Source organism: Passer montanus, unplaced genomic scaffold, assembly GCF_014805655.1.
Source record: "Passer montanus isolate IOZ18808 unplaced genomic scaffold, ASM1480565v1 scaffold50, whole genome shotgun sequence".
In the NCBI taxonomy this organism is placed as follows: domain Eukaryota; kingdom Metazoa; phylum Chordata; class Aves; order Passeriformes; family Passeridae; genus Passer; species Passer montanus.
Genome location: NW_024369930.1, coordinates 5,885,900 through 5,910,063, shown reverse-complemented (window position 1 = coordinate 5,910,063; position 24,164 = coordinate 5,885,900). Strand labels below are relative to the sequence as shown.

Genomic DNA, 24,164 nt, shown 5'->3' with positions numbered 1-24,164 from the left:
AAATTTTTGCTAATGTCTTGTTAAAATTCCTGTTCAGTCCTGGTGACTTGGACCATAATTGTTATGGTCCAGCTCCATTCTGGCTTCCCTGATTTTCTTGTCAGCTCTTCAGTCCTGATAAAGATGTAACTACTGAGACTGTAGTTCAGTTTGGTTTGTTTTAGGTCTGCTCTTACAGAGAGTTTTCCTACTTCTGTGATGACTCTGTTGACATAGATTGAATTCTGGATTTTTAAAAGCTTGCATTCAGGGCCTCATTCATCTTCCCTTCATAACATTATTCTCTTCTGGATTGTTCCGTCCTGAACCACTTCCCATTTTTTATTTTTCCAACAGTCTTACTAGTCCTTTCTTTTGCCTTTAATTTAGATTTTAAGGTTTGCATATTTCAGTGGTATTCAGTGTTTCCTGGTGTGATATGTCAGAAGTCAGGTAATTACTGAAGAATTAAAAATGATGAAATGCCTAATTTCAGTCTGGTTTATTGATGTGTGGTGTAATGTGTTGCTTGCTGAAATTTTTCAGGTGAAGCAGAAGATCAGGATGAAAAAGAAGACACAGAGAAGGAGAACACTGAAAAAGATGATGATGTTGAGCAGGAACTTGTCAACACTGACTCTACAGACCCTAAGTGGATAGAATCCCCCAAAACAAATGGCCATATTGTGAACGGCCCATTCCTATTGGAGCAGCAGATTGAAGATGAAGAAGAAGAAGAGGAAGAATGTCCAAATCCAGAGGAGTATAATCTTGATGATCCAAATACAAAAAGTGATTACTCTTATAGCAGCTCCTATGAACAGTTTAATGGTGAATTGCCAAATGGACGTCATAAAATTCCAGAGTCCCAGTTCTCTGAATTTTCAGCGTCGGTGTTCTCTGGGGCTCTGGAGTCTGTAGCCTGTGGTTCTGCTGTCTCTGAAGGATCAGCTGTAACTGAAAGGGAGGAGAGCAGCCCATCTCATGACAGGAGCAGAACGGTTTCAGCTTCCAGCACTGGGGATTTGCCAAAAAGTGAGTGTTCCTCTTAGTGGCTTTTGTCTAGTAGCATGGGTGTGCATTGTATTAAATAAAAGAGGCAGGTAAATGGACTACAGAGGCAGTGGTTAGGTTAAGAAAAGATTGTTTAAGTAAATTGGATGATTTTTTCTTGCAGAACTGTGATTTATGGGTTATTTTCCTCTCTAAAACTTCCTTTTAAGGGGTATTAGATAAATAAATTATCGTAGAATAAACAACATTTGCATTGACAAGTCAGTCTACACGTGAAGGAGAAAAGGAAATCTGTAATTGCAGATAAACATCATTCTGTAGTTTAAAGGTAGAAGATGAGTATGAGATCATTTAACCTGATGTCCTTTGATAACAAGTCAGTAATATACCATCTTTTAAGCCCAGTAACCTTTATTGTTGGCTTAAAGTGCATTTTTCAAAAAGAAAAATAATGTTCTTAAATGGACAAATGAAATTATAATCTGTTGTGATTTAAATGTGTTCCACTGCTTGCTACTGTGTATTGTTTTAGAAGAATTGTAACAAGTTTGAACTTGTCTGGCTGCAGCTTCTGTCTGTTACTTCTTGTCACATCTTTTCTCAGTCATATTGAAAAATTCTGTATTATGCTGTGTTTTCATTCATTAATTGTTCTTTCTGGGTTAAACAGTTCCAGTCTTAACCTTTTATTAATACTCAACAGGGCATGTTGCCAACCCTCAACTCATTATGGTGTTTCTATATTCAGCATGGTTTTGGACATTTCAATTCTGGCCATCAGTCCAGAACTTTTGCCTATAAATCCATTTGAAGACATGGAAGGTGAAAGCTTGGTGTCATTTCAAAGAGCTGGACTTTTGCCATTGAATTAAATAGCTTCAGATTATTACACATAGGTCTTATTTATAGTGCCAGTGGTTAAATGATAAATATATGGGTTTCAGCTTTAATAAAGAAAATACTGAGAGTCTAAATCTGTGAGCAGATAGAAGAAAATGGGAGTTTAGGGAGAAGATCACCAAGCCTGCCATCAGCATTGTCACAGGTGAATTAGAGCTGCATTGAAAAATGCAGTCAAGTGTATTTCTTGGTCTTAGACTTTAGAAGAGCAATTCACACAGGGTCTGACAGGTAAAGTAAGGTAAGAAATATGAAATAAAATTCAGCTCAGTAGAACTGCATTTCTGGAAGATCCAGGCAAATAAGGCTTTTAGTCCATCTCCTTACACTCTGAAGTCCCTGAAACAATACAGAGGAGGTTCCTGGATGCCTGGTGGTTTCTTCTTTTGCTCTGCCAGCTGTATATAGGCAGAAGGATTCCACTGGTGTTTTCCTGGGATGGTGTGTAAAATCCTCATGTTTTCAGAGATTACAGCTGCTTTTGTCCTCATGGAAACAGCTTACCTCCATAGCTGGAGAAAAACCCCTACTTTATTCCTCTTTGGTGTTATCCCATCAGTTCACACATCTTTCTTGCAAAGAAAGAAGACAGACAGTAAATTCAGTGATAGTTGACTTTGAAGAAAGGGGAAAAGCACAGATATTAATGGCATCAATAATAACATTAAGTATAACAGTCATAAAACAGATGAAGATATTTAGACAGAAGCATACAGGAACTAGAGGCTATTTAATATTTTTAAATGGTGCTACATAATTTTTCACCATATCTTTATTCTCCTTTTTTTGTACTGAAGTAGACCTTTATGTGTTGCTCTTTCTCTAGGCATTGCTATGCATTGTTAAGTGGCATGGCCTCATCTTATTTTTTTGGGGGTTCTTGCTTTATTTGGTGCACAAACCAGTTTGTGTTTGGTGGATGTGCAGTTCTTTAGCTTTTTCAAGTTTTCACTGCGTGACCAAATGCCCTGAAGATAGATCTGTAATTTCCTCACGATTCTCCTCCTCCTCTTTCCAGTGTTTGAATGTTTACCAAGTACATTGTCATGCAGAGATTGTGAGAATTAAGGTGATATTTCTTAGTTTTTATGGAACTAGGACACAGAAGTGTTCACTAATTTTGTGCACAGGTTAAACTTATTTGGATGCTTTTTTGTGAGTACTTTTTAGAAAATACACTTATTCTGACTTCACTTTCAGTTGTACATGAAATACAGAATCTAAGAATTCATCTTTCAGAAGAGACAGGACTTAAGCATCATGAGTTTTTAGAAGAACACAAAAGTGTAGGCACTTCCCTATTGCCTGCTCTTAGGAGAAGTTTGAAGAAAGCTGTTGCACAGTGCCATATTCAGATGTCTTAGTCATGGGGCTTTTTTCCCCACTTCATTTGACTTCATTTACTGCACTCCTTCAACAAGACGTGTGGGAAGGATTTATCCAGCATTGTCTTGGTTTTTGTTTTGTTGTTGGTTTTTTTTTTTTGGTTGTTGTTGTTGTTGTTTTTTTGGTTTTTTGGGTTTTTTTGCAAAGACTGCTGAACTGAGAAAGGTCCTGTTATTTCTTCACTAATGCATGTGATTGTGTTAAAAAAACTATGTACTATGCAGCATGTTTTTAAGGAAAGACTTTAGTACTGAGCTTACTAATCTTACTAGTTCCTATCTTTTGAACGTTTTGCTTCTGTCTTAATGTTGATGCTTTTTATAAACTTGAGTCTTGGAAATCCATTCCAGCATTTTTAGGGGGCTGTTTGTTGAGGTCACTGCCCCCTCTGCCTTTTGCTATTTACTCCTGTATTTTCATTCCCTCTCTCCTCTGGTGGACCCTGCCACTTTCTTTTCTGGTTGGCCAATATTCAGTGCTCTGATGACCCATTCAGGCTTCCTGTGCCAGCAGTTGAAGATCTCCATCTGATTTCAGATAGAAATCTTCACTCTAGTTCACCATTAGACATGCAGTATTTTTTGTCCTTGTCCCATGTCTGGTTTGTCATGGCGTGTTTTCCTCCTCCAAGTCTTTTACCAGTTTAGCAGATCACTGCAGCCACAAGTACTTTTTGGATCTAGTACCTCTTTCTTATCTTACCTTCAGTTTCCAATTTACACCTTGCAGCTTTGGGACAAGGAAAGAGAGACCAGTCCTGTGCTTCCCTGTGATTTGTGGTACCTGGTTCTGTCTTCTGCCTTCAAGTCATCTGCTTTCTTCCCAGTTTAGGAGTGAGCAGGTGGAATGTCAAAACAGAGAAAAGCAGCACCTCTACTGGTGCTGTTAAGGTTTCAGTCTCCCAAGAGCCTCTAAAGGTTGCAAGATTAATGAGATTAAAGTTCTGCCTTTTTAGTCTGGATCATAATTGATGCAAATAGGACCTTCAGAGAACTTTGAATGGTGATTTTTTTGGTGAAAAGGATGACAGTCCCCTAGGCTCTCAAATTGGCCAGGTTTTGGTGAGTCTTTTACCCCTTGGGATAGGTTTACAAAAAAAAAAAAAATCCAGCTAGATTTTATTTACTGTAGCCAGGAGGCATGGAAGTGCAGGATTTATTTTCTCAACCAAACTGTTCCAAGAACATATCTTTCATGTGTGTAGTGGGTGAGTTCTTGGAGTCTTGAGTTTTCACATTTTCTGTCTGAATCTGTTCTGGGAAACATATATGCTGGTTTTGCTTAGAAGCTCCTCTGGATATTGTAGTAGTAGTGATTTGGCAGCTAAAAAATGTGAAAAATTTGCACTTGAAATGTATAGGAATATTTAGAAATCGGAGTAAGATATCCTATTTATGTTGCTTTAATTTCTTGTAACATTCAGCAAATTATTTTCATACCTTCAGTGCTGAATGAAGTGTCAAGGCAAAACTGCTTAGAGATAATGAATAGTAGGCTTAACATACTAACTAGTCTGCATTTTGCTTGTGTTAGCAAAAACTCGTGCTGCTGACTTGCTGGTGAATCCACTGGACCCAAGAAATGCAGATAAAATTAGAGTTAAAATTGCTGACCTGGGGAATGCCTGCTGGGTGGTAAGTGTAACTACATCATTTTAGCTGTTCACTATTTAGAACAGGTCTTTTTATAGTCCTTTTTTCCCATTAATGTGGTTCTTTCTATTTTAGCACAAACACTTCACAGAAGACATCCAGACGAGACAGTACAGATCCATAGAGGTGTTAATAGGAGCAGGTTACAGTACACCTGCTGATATCTGGAGTACAGCATGTATGGTAAGAACAATGCAATGTGTATTTTACTAGAGTAAAGCTCCTAAAACCAGTTGTTTATTTAGTCAGGAAACCTGATGTGGATGGTTTTGACTTTTTGACACAAATGCATTATCATAAGTGATGCTGTATCAGATAGCTGCTGTTGATTTCTTCCCTTTCTTTCAATTTCTCCAGCCTTCTCAGTTAAAAGGAAATATTTTGTAGAGCACATCTGATTTTCATATGATGTATTTTAAACTTGTAGTCAGAAACATGCAAGTTGAGAGAGAAAATATATGTCTGTTCTGAAATGACAAAAGGTAACTGACAAAGTACAATTGCTTGTTTCATTCCAGTCTTAGAAGCTGGGCTACTGTTAGCTGTGATTGCATTCACTTGTGTAAAGTAGCAAAATAGTGAAATACTTTAAATTGCTGCCAAGTGCAATGAAAACAGATTGGATTAGACTTGGTTCTAAACTTTCAAGAGAAGGAACTCAGTTTATTGGCGTAAAATATGTGGTAACATTCTGTAGAATTGGTTTGAACACAACTGAAATGACAGCTTTTTAAGAGTCTTTAGAGAACAGAAAAAGTGAAAACTTAATCATGCAGCTTTCTGAAACACCCTAATATCTCTTTGAGGATGAACAAGCTGCATGCATCTTCTCATTTCAGATTGAAGATGTATATCCAAAAAAAACAAATTTAGAAATACCTTTGCCTATTTTAAAAGCTAAAACTTAATCAAATCTTTATATTTTACAAATACATGTCTGATAAGAGTAAGTGTGTGAGGAGGAGGAGGAGGAGAAGAGTCAAATACTAGACACAGTTTGCAGGCGTGGGTGATGAGAAGAATTACACAGCCCGGAGGGAGAGGAGGAGGAGGATTGAAAGGAACATAAAATCCTACAGATATTATAAGTTCAGCAAGCCATGTGTTGGAAGTAACTAACCCATAAGTGAAATTAAAGTATGTTTTCTCTGGTGTTTAATACTAGCTTTTTCCTTAGTACACAGCAAACCCCTCAATTTCCAAATTTACTTTTCTGTTTAGAGACAAAATGGAGAATTCTTCTGTTAAATTGAAAACAAAGCATTTAAAATATTCCACAGGTTTTTCTTTAACTCCTTAAGTTATTCTTCTCTTAACTAACTACAAAGTCATCATAGAGACTTTTTTCTTTTACCTAGTATTTTGTAGAAAGTATTTTGTATCAGTTGAACTTGATAACCTTTTATTTTATTGGATGTCCTGCATTCATCTTTAAGCTGTACCTGTTGCTGCTGATTTTATAGTCTTATATGGTCTTTTTGTCTTGTAGCTAAAGGCACATAAAGCAGGCTGAGGTCTACCTAGAACTGTATTTAAAGATAGTGGGGTACTAAATAGCAACATCACACCTAATGAATGTAATATTCTTGCAATACTTGGGCTTGCCCAGCCTATTACAACTTCTCCTCTGTATTATGTAAGTGTTACTTTCTTCAAACTCAGGGAAAGAAAAAGGCCTAAAGCATCACTCTCACTGGAGGTATCTTAACTCAGATTCACAATTATGTATGAAATTTCATTGTTTTAAAGAGAAAAATGTATTTCTGCTTTTTTGTTATGTAAGCCTTGCAGATAGTAAAGCTTTTCAGGCAGAAGTGCTGTAATTCTGTCTTCTGTCACAATCTTTAGGATTTTGCCTTTAAGAAGTGCGGTAGAAATTTTATAACATTACAGCATTTACATACATAATTGTTATCATGGTGTAGTTGTGTAAAAAATAGAGAGCAGCCTCTCAAGCTCATAGAAAAAAATAATAATTTGAAAACCCCTAGAATCTGTTTGCATTGCTGTGTGGCTGAGAAAATGGGTCAGAGCATTGGGGATGCTGATCCTGTATCAGATGCAAAACAGCTCTGAGGAAGGGATTGCCTTGAAGGCCTTAATAGCTCTTTCTGCAGAGGACTTGTAATAGAGATTAACAGCCAGGAAAGCATTCCTGATGTGGATCTGCTAACTCCCAAATTTATTTAGGCTGTCTTTGGAAATTATGATGTGAACCTCTACAGTCCCTAAGGCAGTCAGGAGCTGTGAAGTGCCGAAGTGTTTTCATGCCTCTACAGCCCCACTTACTTTCTCAAGTTTGGTTTCCTTGTTGTACCTCGATTTGGTTCAGAAAATGCCCTTCTGGGTTATCTTGCTCTTGTTTCATATTTAATTCACTCTGTTCCATGTTTGCTGTGTTTTCAAAGAGATTGTCTGCTGGAGCAGGTGGTGCTTATTTTCAGCCAGAATACAGCTTAGATACCCTGTAGCCTTGATGTCCAGGACTCCCAAAGGAGAGCAGAGGTGACTGCTTGTACAAGTCCTGAGTCATTAAGGGCATTTTTGGAAGCAGTACTGTGCAAAATGAGAGGTCCAGCAGTATTTCCATTACTTCTTCCTTGGCAAGTTTCCATCCATCCATACTTTACCTGATGAGACCACACCAAGCACACATGAACACTGCTTAGCTTGCAAAGTAGATTTTCCCCATGTATTTTGTATCCACTACTGTGTCAGATATTCTAGCTCATATCTCCATTTAAAAAATGGCAAAAAAAGGCCTTTCTTTGAACTTGGTGTCTGTCGGGTTTCTGTGTCACAGACTTATGTGTAGATAAAACTCACAAATCTTTACGTGTCCTGGATTATATAAAGGGTGACTTGGAATGCTTGGTACCAGGATTCACCTGGGGTCTTAACTTGGTCTTGTGCTTTATAGATCTGCATTTGAGCCTAAGGTTTTCACTGCCTTTTGCTTGCTAATAATCTTGCTCACCAAGGATAGCAGTGACCATGAGTAGCCCAGCTACTGGTTCTTGTATTGGCTTGTATTTATGGCATCAAGTGTGTAAAGCACAGAAGATTGTGCGACCATGAGTAGCCCAGCTACTGGTTCTTGTATTGGCTTGTATTTATGGCGTTGAGTGTTTAAAGCACAGAAGATTGTGTTTTATCTCAGTAGAATGTCTTTTTCCATCATACCATTTGCCTGTCCATTTTACACAATCTTTAATAATAAAGATGAGGATGAGGTTTTTAAACAAGGCCTCTGATAAACAGGCCCTACGCATGCAAAGCATCTGTGTTCCTGTGTGCACAGCAACCTCCAGAATATCCCCTTAGGAATCTTCTGGGACATAGTACATTGTGTCTGAATGGAGAGCATTCCTTACCTGGGCTCAGTTAGTTTGGCATGGCTTTGTCTAGCCTGGAGTGTGATGGTTTTGATGCAGCTTCCAGGAAAGAAAAATCCTGTTTTATTTGTATTGACTTCAGTATGGGACTAGCCAGTTTCTGATCAGGATGACTTGTGCTGGAAGTGCATGTAATCAGAGCCACGTAAGGGCTCTGCCCAAACAGCAAAAGAGGGCAAAATAACTCAGTGCTAATAGTCTTGCAGTGCTGTTTCTTTGGTGTTATATCTCAGTGAATTAGTAGCATTGCAAGCCAGTGGCCTGTGAGCTGAATCTTCTGATTTTAGATATTTTATCATGGCCCAGTTCTTGTGCCCCAAACTTCTTTGAATCAGGTTTGAAGGATGAATGTGAATAGCTTTAGACCAGTACCAATCCTCTGCTCAGGTGATCTGAGTTGCAGAGTTGCTCAGAAAAGGATAAAGAAAGGGAAGAAAGAAGATGATGCATATCGTTGGAGGCTTATAGAAGTGCTGTGAAAGAGGTTGGATGTGGGCTTCTCCAGACCACAGCAAAGAAAGGGAAGAAAGAAGATGATGCATATCTTTGGAGGTTTATAGAAGTGCTGTGAAAGAGGTTGGATGTCAGTGGGCTTTTGCAGACCACAGTGGAGTTGTTTGCTTGTTCAGTGCTTGGCAAAGAATTCCACAAATAACTTTTTTTCTCTAGACTTCGAGTTGTTTGCTTGTTCAGTGCTTGGCAAAGAATTCCACAAAGTGTAACTTTTTTTCTCTAGACTTTGGTGATCTTGGTTGGAATGATGCTGTCATTTGCTGGACATGCATAAGTTTGGTTGAGGAAGTTGTACATTGCCCATTTATTTTTCTTCTAACAATGTGGCCTGTTTATGTGGAATACTCCTGGAGAGCTAGACACTGGGAATCTCTCCACATTTACTAAATTCTAGATGTTCCTCTCTTCCTGTACTAAGCCCTAATTAAATTCTGCTAACAGGGAGGTGCATCTCTCATTTTCACCAAAAAAGAGAATAGATTTGGAGGCAGCAGTACCTTTGACAGGATTGAAAACATTCTTGGTGATTTAGTTGTATTGGTTTGAATTTCCACATTAACAGTATTGAGCAGGTTGCTTTCTTTAGAGCAGAAACTGAACAGACACTGAGTGATTTAGCATTTCCTAAATCCCAGAAAACACAGAACACAGTACTCCACTGCTGCTGCCAAGAAATCCTGGCAAGATAAGGGAGTTAGTACTGGCAGACAGCATCATTTCATATTGCTTCTGGAAATGACTACAAGCACCATGATTCCACTGCTTTTCCTTGTTCCAATCTCCTTGGATTGGAGACAGCAAAAGCACCTGAAGTGATGAATCTCATCATCTGACTTTTGTTCATTACCTTTGGTTTGAGCTGCTGGGAAGAGGTGACTGTGTCACAGGCTGGGGCATGAACAAGGCTTTTTAAGTTTTTAACACTTCTCTGAGGTGTCTTTTGTGGAGAGTTGTGATTCCTGCAATATCCTCTCTTTGTAATAAGACCTAGCATACAGAAGACAGCTATAGATCAGCAGGAAGTCAGAGGAGGTGATAATTGTACTTGGTATTTTATCTACCCAAAGAGAATACAGATGATGAAAGAAAGCACTGCGAGGTGTGAGGGAAAGGGGACAGGCAAAGCTTTCAGAACAAAGGTCCTGCTTCTACAAGGCCAGCAGGTTTACAGCAGTGGGGTCTATTCATGGTCATTTCTGCTCATGTCAGAGAACTCAGAGGTACAGAATGGAGAATAAACAGGATATCGTAATTATGTTAAAATTAAACCTGCATGTAAGTGCTTGTAGGTGCATTGCAGGTTTGTGCCCCCAGTTTCTTACTTTGAATGCTGTTCTCCAACGTGGAGTGGAGAGGTACCTGTCCTTAACTGCTCTCCACTGCTGTAAGCAGGAAAAAATGATCATGTCTCCATGGGATCATGAGTATCATCATGTCAGTATGTGTGAGTGGCACATACCAAAGGTGTGATGACAAGCTTCAGTCTGTACAGAAGCAGTATTTTGAGGAAAAATTGAAAATCAAAAATGTGGTTTCGAGGGGAGAAAAAGCTGAAGTTGCTATGCACATATTTTTCAGTAGGCAGATACAGTACAGAATGCTGTTATTACTGGCTGTACACCCTTTTTGAAGGTGGTGGGTGGACAACCTGAAACACTCAAAAGAAAATGATTTCCCAGAGGAGCTGACTTTCCAAAACAACCACTTGGTATGCATGATTCCAAGATTGGGGTACAGCAAATAAAATAACCCTGTTTCCTTTCCAAGCATCCCATGCAAGTCTCTGTTTTGTATATTTGGCCTTTCTTACCAAGCATTAACCATGCAAAATGCCTTTCATACTCTTCCCATTGCCTGGCTCTTCAGAGGGAGATGTCCATGGGAGAACAAACTGTCAGCTGGTGTGTGTATCTCAGAAAGCTTTCTGATCTTCTTTCCATGCTCCCACTAACCTGTGGAACAGTGTTCTTAAAACCAAGCCTGTTTTTAAAGCAGTTACAGTCTTTGCAGTCACGTCTCTTCATTTCAGCTGGGGCAGAGAAGCTCTGGCCAAGAGCTGCATCTCATCTGTCAAAATAATAATTCTGGCCTATAGCTTGTTGTTCTTTTTCAGCTGGGGCTTCAATTCAGGGAGGCTGATGCAGTCCAAGTGAATTGTTCTTCCAGTCCTCTCCCAGAGAGCTTTCCCTAGGCATGCATCCATTTTTCAATCACCAGACTGAGCACACAGCTGTCACACAGTGAAAATGTAGCTATTTCCAATTGTGTGTTTAGATATGGGTCCATTATATAGCAGTGCCACCAGTTCTGTACTGTGCTAGGTTCACATACAATCAGGAAAGAAATAGAGCCTCTTCAGAGCCTATAAAACAGCAGTGTAACCAGTTCTATGAAAGGTTCACCATCTGCAGATGGAGAAAAGCAGTCTAGACTGGTTTTCTTTGAGAACCTTAGGAAAGTGGTAAATAGAAATTGCCAGAACACTCAGTAAAGATGGATGGTTGCCTTGGGCTTCTGTGCCATATGTTGAGTGTGATGTATCTAATTTTTTATCTCCAAGTAATAAGTGAAATGCTGACTTGTCTTGAGGTAAATGTCAACATTAAGTAAAAAATAGTGGTATTTTAAAGTTGGAGTTTTTGTCAAGAAGCTTGTTTTTAGAAATTATTGCTTTCAAAGGGAAAGTAAGTAAATACGGTTAGTCTGTATTTGTAGCATCATGGAAATTATAGACAAATTTAGGTTTAAAGTGATCTGTGGTAGCTGCCTCCTTCTTGAACAAGGGTTGTTGTCAGAGGTAGATGAGGTCATTCAGAGCCATGTCCACTTGAGGGGTACATACCTCAGCATGTACCTGTAAGAATGGCATTTCCACAGCCTTTCTGAGCAGCCTGTCCCAGTACTCAGGCAGTCTCACCAAAGAATTGTTTTTCCTCATGTTTGATTGGAATTTCTCATCTTGCTGCCTGTGTTGTCCTTTCATTGGGGGGGGAGAGTGTATCTTGTTCATTGCAAATACTTACCACAGCACCTGCCTCTGGGCTGTCCTTGTGTGCATCTGAGTCAGAAGTGGTTTTGTTCTTAGAGTCCTTTAGGAAGAGTCAGAAAATCAAATGTGTGAAGTGCTGCGGCCCCGGCCCATCCTGGGCATGGAGTCAGAGCTGTACAAAAAGGAAAAGAGAAGCATCATTGTCATTTTCAAAAGCTGTAGTTTTTGTTGAGCAAGAGGGTGGCATACAAAAAAAAAATCCCAGATCTATGGGAATTTTCAGCTCTTGCAAAACACAAACTGATCTGAAATTCAGACTATCACAGCAGTGTGCTTACCTCTTGTGCTTCTCTCTAAACAGTTTTCACAGTTTTTCAGTTTAATCTTTTTAGTCCCACACAGACATATCGAGCTATTAATACTTCATTTCATGGACAGGAGCTATATTCTTGTGTAGTCTACCCTGGTGGCTAAATTCAGCTACATTTCCATTCTTCTCCAGGAATCTCTGTGTAATAGCAGAGAGTTTCTCAGTGTCCTCAGGAGTCACCCCAGTGGTTTGTGCTCTCCTGGGAAAGCTGGTCCAGCTCTTCCTATGAATAAATACATTGCCATGAGATACAGAGAAGACACTTGGGTCTTCTCTGTCTTATCTCAGGAGAATAATGTTTACAGATCCATCCCAGAGATCACCTCTGGGTGCTCTTAATATTTATTTCAGTTTAGAAACCTGGTATTTTATGAAATTGTTCCGATTTTTTCAGCTAGTAAAATGCAAGCTGTCAATCCTGAGCTAAGAGTGGAATAAGAAAAGTAGTGAATGACTGTTTATTGGTGACAGTAACTTTAGAAGTTAAAGGCCTGTTCATAGGATCAGCAGAAATGTCAACAAGGGATGTTCCTGTTTTCTTGGCTGCTATGTGTGACTGCAGTGAGTTATGTTGGCTGTAGCCCACTTGGATGGCACTGCAGTTCACAGCTTGAAGAAGCCAAGTGCTCATAAATAGGCTAAATTTACAGGTGATTTAACAACTCCCATTTATAAATTGGAAGAGAAAAGTGTCTATTTTCAGGAGACAAGTATTTTGTAGTAAATGTTCTAATGGAGTGAAATCCCATTCTAGGATTGTGCTAGGAAGCTCTGCTTCATTTTTGGAATCCTTTTCTGGATCAGTTGTTTTCCCATGTCTTGGACATGGAAAATAATTTGATGTTTAAACCACCTGGAAAGAATTAGATTCCTGTGGCTGCTTGGGCCATTGGTGAGCCAGAGCTGAAAGAGAATAATTTAACAAATTAGACCAGATGAATCCATGTCTGGACACAAGTAGGGGCTCTCATAGTTGCTTCAAAGCTTTGCAGCTTTTCATATTCATTATACCCATAAAGAGAAAGTCAGTTTTGCCCTCACCTAATACAGGGCTAGCATCCCATGGAAGCATTGCCTGCCCTGAGGGGATCTGGTGTCCTGGTGTCTGTTCTGGATTCCCCATCAGTAGCTATCTCACCATTTACTCCCACCAGTGAAGTATTTAAAAAAAAACTCTTTCAGATTTAGAGTAATCAAAGAAGCTAATTCAAATGATTAATTATAGTCATAAATGGATTTTATTTGTGATTCAGACTTTTTTAGCTCAGCCTCCAACATGCAGTCTGACAGGTAAATACCCTTCAGATGCATGTGTAGCTCTTACTGTATGTTTAGAAATGCCTGATGTGTTCAGGTACGTGACACAATCACCAGGCTGCACACGAGTGTGTGAGGCTGTGTCTAAACCTGGCTCAGGGCAGCACCCTGTGCTCCCTTGGGAGCTGCTCCCTTGGGAGCACAGCACTGCCAGGGCTCCCTGGGCACTGCTCAGGGCATGGCAGCACTGCCAGGGCTCCCTGGGCACTGCCAGGGCTCCCTGGGCACTGCTCAGAGCATGTCAGCACTGCCAGGGCTCCCTGGGCACTGCTCAGAGTGTGGCAGCACTGCCAGGGCTCCCTGGGGGCTGCAGGGAGGGGCTGCACTCCAGCCCTGTGTGATTCCTTCCTTCATCCCCCTTGGATGGGCAGCAGTGCCTGGGGGTGGGCACGCTCCAGCTCCAGGACTGCACGTGGGGCTGGATGTAGGGTGGGATGTGGGGCTGGATGTAGGGTGGGATGTGGGGCTGGATTTTGGGTGGGATGTGGGCTGGGCGTGGGGGTCTCTGCAGAGCCTGGCTTGGTGCTGCTGCTCTGCAGCAGTGCTGTCCCCAGGTAAGTGGCTGCTCCTCAGTGTCAGATGCAGTGACAGGCCTCGAGCTGGGGTTGCCTCTGGTTGCTGGGAGGGCTGTGGTGCTGTGCTGACACCTGACGATGGATGGGAGGGTTGCTCTGCACTCCCCATGACTGTGTCTGTTACCTTGTAGGCGTTTGAGCTAGCGACTGGAGATTACTTGTTTGAGCCACACTCTGGTGAAGACTATTCCAGGGATGAAGGTATGACTCTTTTGAGGTATTGTAAGAGTTTCTTCATATTTTCGTACACCTTCTCTTAAATTTCCAGTGAGCTTACAGTGGAGTTTAAGTTTTGTATTTGAGTAGAACTGTTCATACACATTGTTTTCAGAATATAAATATGATTTTTTTTCTTTTTAGTTGTAAGTTCCACCACTAGCAGTGGGTGGGCAAAAACACCCTTCTGCAGATATTCATCTACTTAACAACTGCCTGAAGGAATTAAACTGCCCTTCTTGTAAGATTGCATATGTGTGGAAACCTGATTGAAAATAACAACATTTTAGTTTAGAAAAGAAACGGCAAATTTGAACTTTATTCTATTATTCACTTTACAAGAGTGACACTGGAATAATGTTTATATTGTGTATTTTTATTTGTATTAGGCAATTACTAATTATTTTTTTTAAATCAGAGTTAACTCCTGCTTCCATCTGTATACCTGTCCATTTTCATGCTTGTTTGCTTGTAAATGCTCTTTGCAGTGGTAATGTGGGCATCATTCATTGTTCCTAAATGCTACTAATGATGCCAGAGCTCTGCTGATCCTGGAAACCTCTGCATGGATTTGCTGCAAACATTGTTGATTTGAAACTATTTCTGATTTTTTACTAATTCCAGTTTCTTTCCTCTTCTTTTTTATCCCATCCTTTCCCTGCCCCTTCCACTCCCGTATCCTTTTTTTCTCTCCCTCATAGACCACATAGCACACATCATAGAGCTGCTAGGCAATATCCCAAGGCACTTTGCTCTATCTGGAAAATATTCTCGGGAATTCTTCAATCGCAGAGGTAGTACCTCTTCTTTTTGAAAGGTGCCGTGACGCAGACAGAAGTGGAATTGCTGTTGCTGGTTGTATCATGTCCCAGCGAGGAGCATTTCCTGAAATCACACAACAAAATTTTTCATTTTGAAAAGCAAAATTCCCAGGAATCTCTGACAGTTTTTTTTTTACCCAAACGTTTTGAAGAATAACTATTGGTACATTTTAAATTACATGGCAAAACTTGCTTGTGGCAGCTGACACTCGCTGTTTTGAGAAGGAAGTTTTGCTGAAAGCATCTTTCCAAAGGAGCCACTGAGTGAGCAGTGTGCACGTGTGTTTTTTACCAGGATCAATCTATTTCTGTCTGTACCGGGCCAGTGTTAGTGTGTGCATGCAATGTACTGATTAAACTGTTGTATGTTTCTGTTTTGCTGGCAATGTTCTCCAATGCAGACCACATAGCATTGATCATTGAACTGCTGGGAAAAATCCCTCGAAAATACGCTATGTTGGGGAAATATTCCAAGGAGTTTTTCACCAAAAAAGGTAACGGTATTTATGCAACACTAATTTAAAGCATAATACTATCCAAAAGGAGAATATGTTCATTTACGGGTACTGAAGAAATAGATCCATTTAAATGGAGAGCACTTACTAAAGAAGATCTGTGATCTAAACTTGGCTTTCTGGGAAAAGCCCCAATTTGAGGTGTTCATTTCAGTATTTCATTTAAAATTCATTTGGGGATGTGCTCAGCAAAGTGTGGATGTTAACAAGTGTCTGTGTGAATGTGTTGTCTAATGTTCCTGTAAGTGTGAGCACTCAAGTGATGCATAGCTTGTAACGTGGTGAAAAATCATCTGTCAGCAGCTTTGGATCCTGGCTAGTGGTCCAGCAGGTGCTCCTGGTGAGGAATGACAGAGGCAGGGAGGGAATACCTGGGCAGTGGACACTGAGCTGAGTGTGGCTGTCACAGCCAGGGAGCAGGCACAGCAGATGGAACTTGGCCCAGGCTGCTCTTGAAGGCAGGGCTTTGACTCATGGGGGAAAGGGGTGATGCCTGAGGTGTGTTCATCCCTTGGCTGTGTCACAGCCCGTGCTGTGTGGAGGGACAGGGTCTGTCAGGAGCATCCAGGGCTGTCAGCCACAGCTGGGGAGGGCACTGTGCTGCTGGCAGAGCTGGGGTTGCCCTGCCAAGGGTCTGTCAGGAGCATCCAGGGCTGTCAGCCACAGCTGGGGAGGGCACTGTGCTGCTGACAGAGCTGGGGTTGCCCTGCCCGTGGCTGCCCAGCAGCTGCAGGGAGGTGTCAGTGGCTGGGGGCTGAGCTGGCAGCTCTGGAGCTCGGGAACACAACCAGTGATTCACCCTGCTCTGTGCTGGATATTCCTGCTACAGCAGGGACTCCTGTGCCTCCATGTCCCTAAGGAGGCTGCTGATGGCAGTGCAGTGCAGAGAAGGGCAGCAGGGATGATCTAGGAGGGAGCAGCTGCCCTTTGTGAGAGGCTGAAATGCCCGGGGCTTTTGAGTGTGGAGTAAGGTTTATGTAATCAGGAAGTCAGTGGATAAGCTGAAGAGAGAGCTGCTGTTTGCCAGCACTCACCATGCAAGAGCTGGGGGAAAGGCACTGAAATCTGCAGAGGATGGCTTTAAAACAAGTGTTTCCCTGCACAGCAGGCAGTGAGCTTCAGGAGCTGGCTGCCTCAGCAGGCACAGAGAGGGCCTGTGTCAGCGGGCTTCAGACAGGCTCCTGGGAACTGAGATGCACAAACTCGAGTTCCACAGGTCTGGAAATGCATAAAGCAGTGAGAGGGCTGGGCACAAGATACCCTGCAGCACCTCCAGACAAACCAAAACCACGACACAGCTGCTGGAGTGTATCTCCCATTCCTTACAGCAGACAGGTTGGCATTTTCTAGTGATGTGATAGAACTGTAAAATGACCTAGCAGTTACTCAGTGTTGGCAGAGCACAGGAGAGGGCAGTTTGTAAAATTCCTGTGGTGAGGAGAGTCTCTGGTGCTTTCATGAGCATCTTCAACTGCAGAGTGTCACTGTTGTCCTCGAGGGCCTGAGCCTCAGTGACATTCCTCAGAGGCACTGGGGGTGCCTCTTGCATCCTCAGGGTGGGATTTAGGATAGGCTTGAAGGCTTGGTTTACCAACCACATAACATGTAAGTGCAAGTTTGCTGTGGAAGATGAAGTAGACTTGGATTCCACCTCTTTCTGCTTAAATCAGAGAATCTCAAATGCAAGACAAAGGAGTAACAAACCAAGCTGATTTCTCAGATCACACCAGTTATTCTACTGTTGCAGGCTGGGGAAGCTGAAATGTTTTGTGGAGCAGAACTGGAGGTGCCAAGTGTCCTGCTTCCTTGAGCATCTTTCTTTGCATCAGGCACCCTTTTCCTTTTCCCTGGCCACCCCAGTACTGCCAGCCTCTGCTGTCCCCAGCTGGGATTTGTGTGTGGTGGGCTGGCAGGGTATGAGAGGTAGGCTTCAGAGATGGCCAGCAAGGTGCTGCATTTTGTACTCATCTGCTTGTGGCTTGAGCACTGGAGATCTGAAGCCTCGTGGTACAGGCCTGAGGCTCTTGTGAGAATTTCTTGCTGTGGTCAAAGGGCGGGCTTAGAAATCTTGCTGTTGAGCTCCTGTTTTGAAAACATCTTGGGTGAAAATCAGTTTGAGTTTTGCTCCTGTCCATGAGCAAGTTTGACCTCAGAGAGATGCTTCAAACATGAGTTGTGCTACTGAAGTCCCAGGCACAAAAAGAAGGATGCTAGTAACTTAGATTTTAGAGGATCAAGTCCTTTCTCGATAATGGCCTGAAGCAGTTTTAGACATTCAAATAGGAGAGTGCATTTGAAAGAGGAAAAGCATTTTTAAGTTACTTCTTCTACTATAACACAAATGCTGACATATTTCTATAGAGTTTCATCTTGACTGAGCCCAGTAAAGGACTCCAGGGAGTCCATTTCTTCAGTGTCTTCATGGAAGCTGTTTTGACAGTAAGAATTATTAATATGTTTTGGCCTTAAAAAAATTATTAGTATGTTTTGGTCTTAAAAAAAAAAATCCTTTTGTTATTCCTAGACCTTGGTCCCTTCTGTTTTTCTTCTGGTATTTGCTAGTCCTGTTTCCTTGGGGGCTAAACCTGTGCAAGATGCTGGCCAGGTGCTGAACAATGAGAGAGAGCACTGTGGTGTCCTGGAAGGGAGGAGGCTCCCTCCACGCTCCTCGCTTCCCCCCGCTGCACCACCAGTCCTTGAATCAGTTCTTGGGATCCTGTCCTAGATGTGTAGCAGCAGATTATATCCCATTGCTGCTTCCCCAGTTCTTCACATCATCCATGTCTTACTGTCCAGTAATCCATCCTCCTCTTGCCTGGTGACACATCTTAAATTTGTCTTTGACAAATTTTATAGACTAGCTCTGTGATTTTTGTGTTACGGTCAGCAGAGACAGCTTTAAATAGCATTTTTCTCCCCTGGTCCTTCAGAAAATTTTTTTAGTAATTTCCTTCTGGCTTGACATTTCCTTTTTCAGAGGGATCATTGCTGCCTCTGCTTTGGCAGCAGGAGTTTTACAGTTCTGACAACTCTGTTGTCCTCTGCAGATTATCTCCTGTGTGCTTCACTATCAAAAATCCAAATAAACAGCTTCTCTGAGGAAGTTCTCAGTATTACATTTTTAGCACTTCTTTGAAAATTCATGCCAATGCCCTCAATACAGATGGTGTCAGACTGGTGGGGCTTGTGCTTTTTAAATTTCTGTCTTAAATATAGGTACAGCCTTGCTCTCCTCCAGCTTCATGGTACAAACATTTTGAACTAGGTGAAAATATGTCTTGGCAGACACCTCCATTTCCTGTGCTCTTCTCATGCTTTAGATGGAAATGAGAAGGGCCCACATGGAAATTATTTCTAAGACTTTGTGTCCACTTAAGTGGTGTTAATTGTCTTTTACTTACCCTATTTTGTTTCCATAGTTAGCATCATGATCCTTACTGGAAACTGAAGCATTAGTTTAAGCATGGCCCCCACACAGATACTTTTTCCTGAATCCTGTCTTAAGTGCTTTCACAATCTTCACAGGATTTCTTGTGGAAAACTTCAGCCATAGCGCTAAAAGAGTTTGTTCCTTAGCAGAAAAATTGCTGAGTATTGAGCTGGCCTTAGCATGGGCATTCACAAAATGAGGAGTACTCCAACAGCAAGAACTCTCCTTCCACAGTGGCACAGGAGCCTCATGGTGCACTCTTACCTTATCAGATCTGAGAGAGGAAAGATGCTGGAAATGACAAAATGAGAGTGCAAAAATGAGGACAGTGCTGGGATGGGAGCAGGCAGTGGATGGGAACACACACCCACCCTCCCTCAGAGCTAAGCCTTATTTGGTACATGATTACAGCAGCCCTTGCAGTGAATGCTGGGAGCATGGACATTATTTTTTTCCGAGTAATTTTTTGCTGGCAGTCAGTAACAAGTCATTTTTCTGTCACTTTTTGGCAGTAATTTGCGTTCATGCATTCCTGTTACATAATTCACTACCTGTTCTTGTAAGCAGTCACCAATACACTCTTTTGGAAACCTTCCAGAAGGTAAATTTTCAGCAGTTCACTTTCAGGGTTGCACAGAGATTTAAAGGGCTGAGAGTGAGGCTGGAAATGAGCGTGCTGCTGCGAGGTGTGCTGTCCTTCCTGCTGTGTGGGGCAGCTGTGGCCCAGAGCAGGGCCCCTCTGTGTCTGTGGGTGCTTGCACTGAGTGCTCCCACCCAGCCCGGGCTCTGCCAGCCTTCCCAGCACACCTCCATTCCTGTTCCTAGCTCGTGGGTCATGGATTGTCTGCATCATGGATTGTCTGCGTGCTTGCTCTCGTGGCACTTTGTGACAGCAGCTTGAAAGCTGCTTTTTCAGGGACTGCACTGTGCCTAGAACCTGCTGCTGAGGGCTGAGGCAGCAGAAACAGGGCCTGCTGAGCCTTGGGGGCTTGTAATGCATTGCATGGAGATGTTCAGCCTCTGGGGCAGTTGGATGGACAGGGGTTACTTCTCCTGCCCTGGAACTTGCCTAGCCACAGGGATGTGCAGAAGCTCTGGCCTGTGAGCTGGTGTCAGATGGCGTTTTATGGGCAGTAGGTTACAGCCAGGGACAAGCACCACACTGACAAACCACTGGGCTACAAGTAGTGTGGCCTGGATGCCCCATCCCACGTGGTGAAGTGAGCCTGTGAAGCCTCCAGTGTTGGTGAGACCCCAGCACTCTCCTCAGTGCAGAGGCTCTCTCAAGTGCTCTCATGTGTTTCTTGCAGTGTCCAGTGGAGACTGTCTGGCACATACACATGCTCTAAATGGGTTGCATTGAGTTCAGAAATTCGGCAGAAAACAGCTGCCCTTGTTTCAGCTGGTCCCCAGAGATCAGAGGGGCTGGGTGTGGCAGGGTTTAGTTACTGACTAGAACAGATCAGGCGCTCTTAATTCTGGTCACATTCAGTAAGAACTTTCACATACACAGATTCATGGCTAGTGTAGTTTGTTGCAGCAAGAGGCCATAGATTCATTAGATTGTTGGTGATAAATGCACTGGATCTAGAGTGTAATTGCACTGCTCTGCAGAGTGTAAGTTCCTGGCTGTAGTCTGACACAGTCAGAAGCCAGATGTTACCAAAGAGATGTCCCTGCTTTGGGGAGGAGAGGAGCAAGCCCGTTGACTTGCCTGCAAGGTGGGGTCCTGTTCTCATCCTCCAAGGAGGATGTCCCATGTGAGAGTCACACTTTCGGGAGAAGTGGAGGTGTGACTGTAGTGAAATTCTGTTACTGCTGTCGTGAATGGTGAGGGGGCAGCCCCACCACATGTAAATGGGGGATATTGAGAGCCTGGATTGCAAAGGCCATGGTACAAGGTGACACCTCAGTGTCGCTCCCTGCTGATGGCAGCAGTGAGGGTCATTTGGCCTGACAGCTGCTCGTCCCTCTCATGCTCACAGTAGTCCCTTTACCACGTACCTCATGGCACATCTCATGGCTTTGGGCCTCATTCCTTCGCAGTGGAGGAGCAGGAACCTGAAGAGTCTTCCCCGTCATGCTGGATGACCCATGGACAGAGCTGCATAGTGCTGCTGGTTTGAATGGCTGAATGGTTCTCACCTCCTTCCTTTTGGTCTGGGACACGTTCAGCTTGGCAGAAGTCCTGGTCCCTCTTGAAAGGAACTCCAGTCCTGCAGCTGCTGCCACCATTTTTGTTGGTGATTGGATGAAAGAGCCCTGGGCAGCAGCAGATGCTTCCCTCTCAGGGACTCAGACCAGGCTATCTGGGGGAGTTTGCCTGGGACATGGAGCAGAATCTCTGGAGCACCAGACTCAGCTTGGCTTGGTTAGGAGTGAATCAGAGCTCTGCTGCATTGCTGGCAAATGCCACATGGGCAGGCAAGGAAGGACCTGTGTTTCTGAAACCTCCGTCTTGGGATTGGAGCAGATTCTGTGAAATTCGGGTTCCTTGGCAGATTGCAGGAGAGGCCTGCAGTGGTCTGGCCATGGTGGGAGCATGAGTGTGAACGAGTGCCTGTGTGCACAGGAGAGTGAAGGCAGCAGGAAGCCTCAGTGGAGTCCAGGTGTAAGGTACTCATGGCTGTAGAACAGTTTTTGGCTTGGACATGGAACATACTCATCTCCTCTGAGGACCTCGAGCCAGCTTGGTGTGCACTGCCCTTCCTAAACAGTGACTCCCTGCCCGGCCAAGGTGCTGTGAATGCAGAGTGGGAGAGAAACCAAACAGGGATGAGTCACTGACATGAATAACAAGGTGTTTTTCTAATGCCATCAATATTTCTGTTGCAGGAGAACTCCGACACATTACCAAGTTGAAACCTTGGAGTCTTTTTGATGTGCTTGTGGAGAAGTATGGTTGGCCTCATGAAGATGCTGCACAGTTTACAGATTTCCTGATCCCCATGCTAGAAATGGTCCCAGAAAAACGTGCTTCAGCTGGAGAATGCCTTAGGCATCCATGGCTGAATTCTTAGCAGAATCTTCCAGCTGTAGGAAAAAAAAAAAAAAAGCCAGCAACCACTTTCCAATGCGTTGGACCTAAATGGTGACTGTCACAAAATCTTTAGCAGGATCACACGTGAGCTGGCTTCAATCCTCAGACCTTTATTTTGCTTGAGGTACTGTTTGACATTTTGCTTTTTGTGCACTGTGTTCTTGGGGAAGGGTAGTCTTTTTGTCCTCAGCTAGTAGTTTACTCACCCACTTTCTTCAGAAAACACTTAACGTGTCTTTAAGCATTGTTTCTTGTGTTGTGTGACATTCAGATGTCAGATTTTTGAACAAAAGAAACTTCCCCCCATGTGTTTTGGCAAGTTTTGTAACTATTTATGAAAAAAAAAATATTTTAGCTGATGCATATTATATAATTTACGAGTGTAAGAAATTTATCAAGTCAGAACTGAGTTACGGCAAGGAATTGTACAATTTTATCTTCTGGCAAAGGGATGTCATTCTTGTATTATAGTGTATGTAAATGCACCCTGTAAATGTTTATTTCCATTTAAATATGGGACTGGGGACTCAATTTCAGAGTAAAGCGACTAAGTTTTAGAGAGCTTTATAGCAAACCAATTGCATGTAGTGGACTTTAAACTGCTTTAAGGAATTGTGTAAACTTTCTATTCTGTAGCAGTTCCTGTTCATTGGGTTTTAAACAAAGTGGCTCTGGTTTACAGGATTTCATTCCCCAAATGGCACTTTAAAGGAAGGCTAGACTTCTTTCTAATAAAGTATGCATTATCATTTAGCACTCCCTTTTAGAACTTTTGCCTATTTTAAGTGCTTTTAAGAAAAGAAAAATAGCAATTTCCCTTACAATGTGATAGTGAAGACATGGTACCATATGGTGTTGCCTTTTTATAAGCACTGTAAGTTGTACTATACCTTAAGAAAAAGAAAAAAAATTAAAAGTAGAGCATGAGAACCACTCTCTGTGTAGAATTACTGATCTTTTATAATAAAAGTGTGTGCTTGGCATCAGTTAAGGAAGGATGTAGCTGCAGATATTTACAGTGCAGTGGGTAAAATAATCCAAGAAGCAAGATCATGCTCATTCCATTCATAGCTTTACATGTTTCTAAAACAAATTGCACTAGCTTTATTCTTTCCCATCCGTAGACATCGACTGCCCATTGTAAGTTGCACGCAACAATTATGTGTTTCCTAGGAAAAAAAGCTGCATAGGCTGAAGCTTATAGGCAATACAGATTTTAGAATGTACAGTACGGAGGTGTGTTTGGGCCTCTTTTAGAAGTCAGTGGGATGAATGTAAGCTTACTCCTGATCTTCATGTAACTACAGTGCCACTTTTTTCTTGACTTTGTCCATATAAAATTTATTCACATGCCTTTGCAATAACTAGATTGTGAGAAGATAGCCCCATGCTGTAACAATAACCAGTTGTTTGAGGTGCTTGCAGTTGTCTAATTAAAGTGTTTTGTTTTTTCAGACAGTGTTGCTGGTCATTGGAATCTTTGCCTAGCCACGACTCAGCTGTGGGGTCGCTGAGGGGTGGGCGGTGGGGGCTGGCCAGAGAAAGGGAGCTTCCCATGTTCATTTACGGAGCACATCCCCACGGGCCCTGTGGCAGGCGGGGCTGGGTGGGAGTGGTTTGCTGGGTGAAATGTGACCAAAAAAAAGCGTCTTTCCTACCAGCAGTTCCGTATCCCACCAGCAGTTCCGTAGCAAGTCCTGTAGCCAAGGGAACGATTGTCCCGTGCCGAGGGCCGGGGCAGCCGCAGGGCGGAGCTCTGGGCTGGGCAGCCTGGCCAGGGCCGAGCCCCCACGGCAGCCGGCTCAGAACCGTGTGCTTCACCTCAGCTGGAGCTGCTTGTAGTGGCTGCACGGACAACGCTGCTCTGAAGGACGATGCCACAATGGACTCAAGAGGTAAAAATTGCGTTCAGCTTCACACCCAGCCCGGCTCTGTAGCGCCTGGTTGCTGCAACTGGTTACAAATGTGTTCTTGAATAGACAGGAAATGCTGGCACTGGAGTGAAGTGCCAGGGGCAGCCCCGGGCTGGCACAGCTCTGCCCTCTGCCCGGC

At 42.7% G+C, this 24,164-nt stretch overlaps 1 protein-coding gene across 7 annotated transcripts in view; it reads left to right on the top strand.

Moving 5' to 3' along the window:
• SRPK2 (SRSF protein kinase 2) overlaps positions 1-23,568 on the top strand; it is a 129,306-nt gene extending 105,738 nt beyond the window's left edge. For 5 of the 7 annotated variants that reach the window (XM_039723716.1, XM_039723721.1, XM_039723719.1 and 2 more), the window contains 6 exons: positions 526-1,014; positions 4,813-4,913; positions 5,007-5,114; positions 14,222-14,291; positions 15,008-15,100; positions 21,908-23,568. In XM_039723716.1, the coding sequence (XP_039579650.1) occupies positions 526-1,014; positions 4,813-4,913; positions 5,007-5,114; positions 14,222-14,291; positions 15,008-15,100; positions 21,908-22,092 (1,046 nt within the window). In that variant the 3' untranslated portion in view covers positions 22,093-23,568. Of the gene's footprint in view, positions 1-525; positions 1,015-4,812; positions 4,914-5,006; positions 5,115-14,221; positions 14,292-14,450; positions 14,548-15,007; positions 15,101-15,528; positions 15,622-21,907 lie in introns of all 7 variants that reach the window. The other 2 variants (XR_005629218.1, XM_039723718.1) reach the window with 2 other exon arrangements.
• Positions 23,569-24,164: the final 596 nt, after the last annotated feature.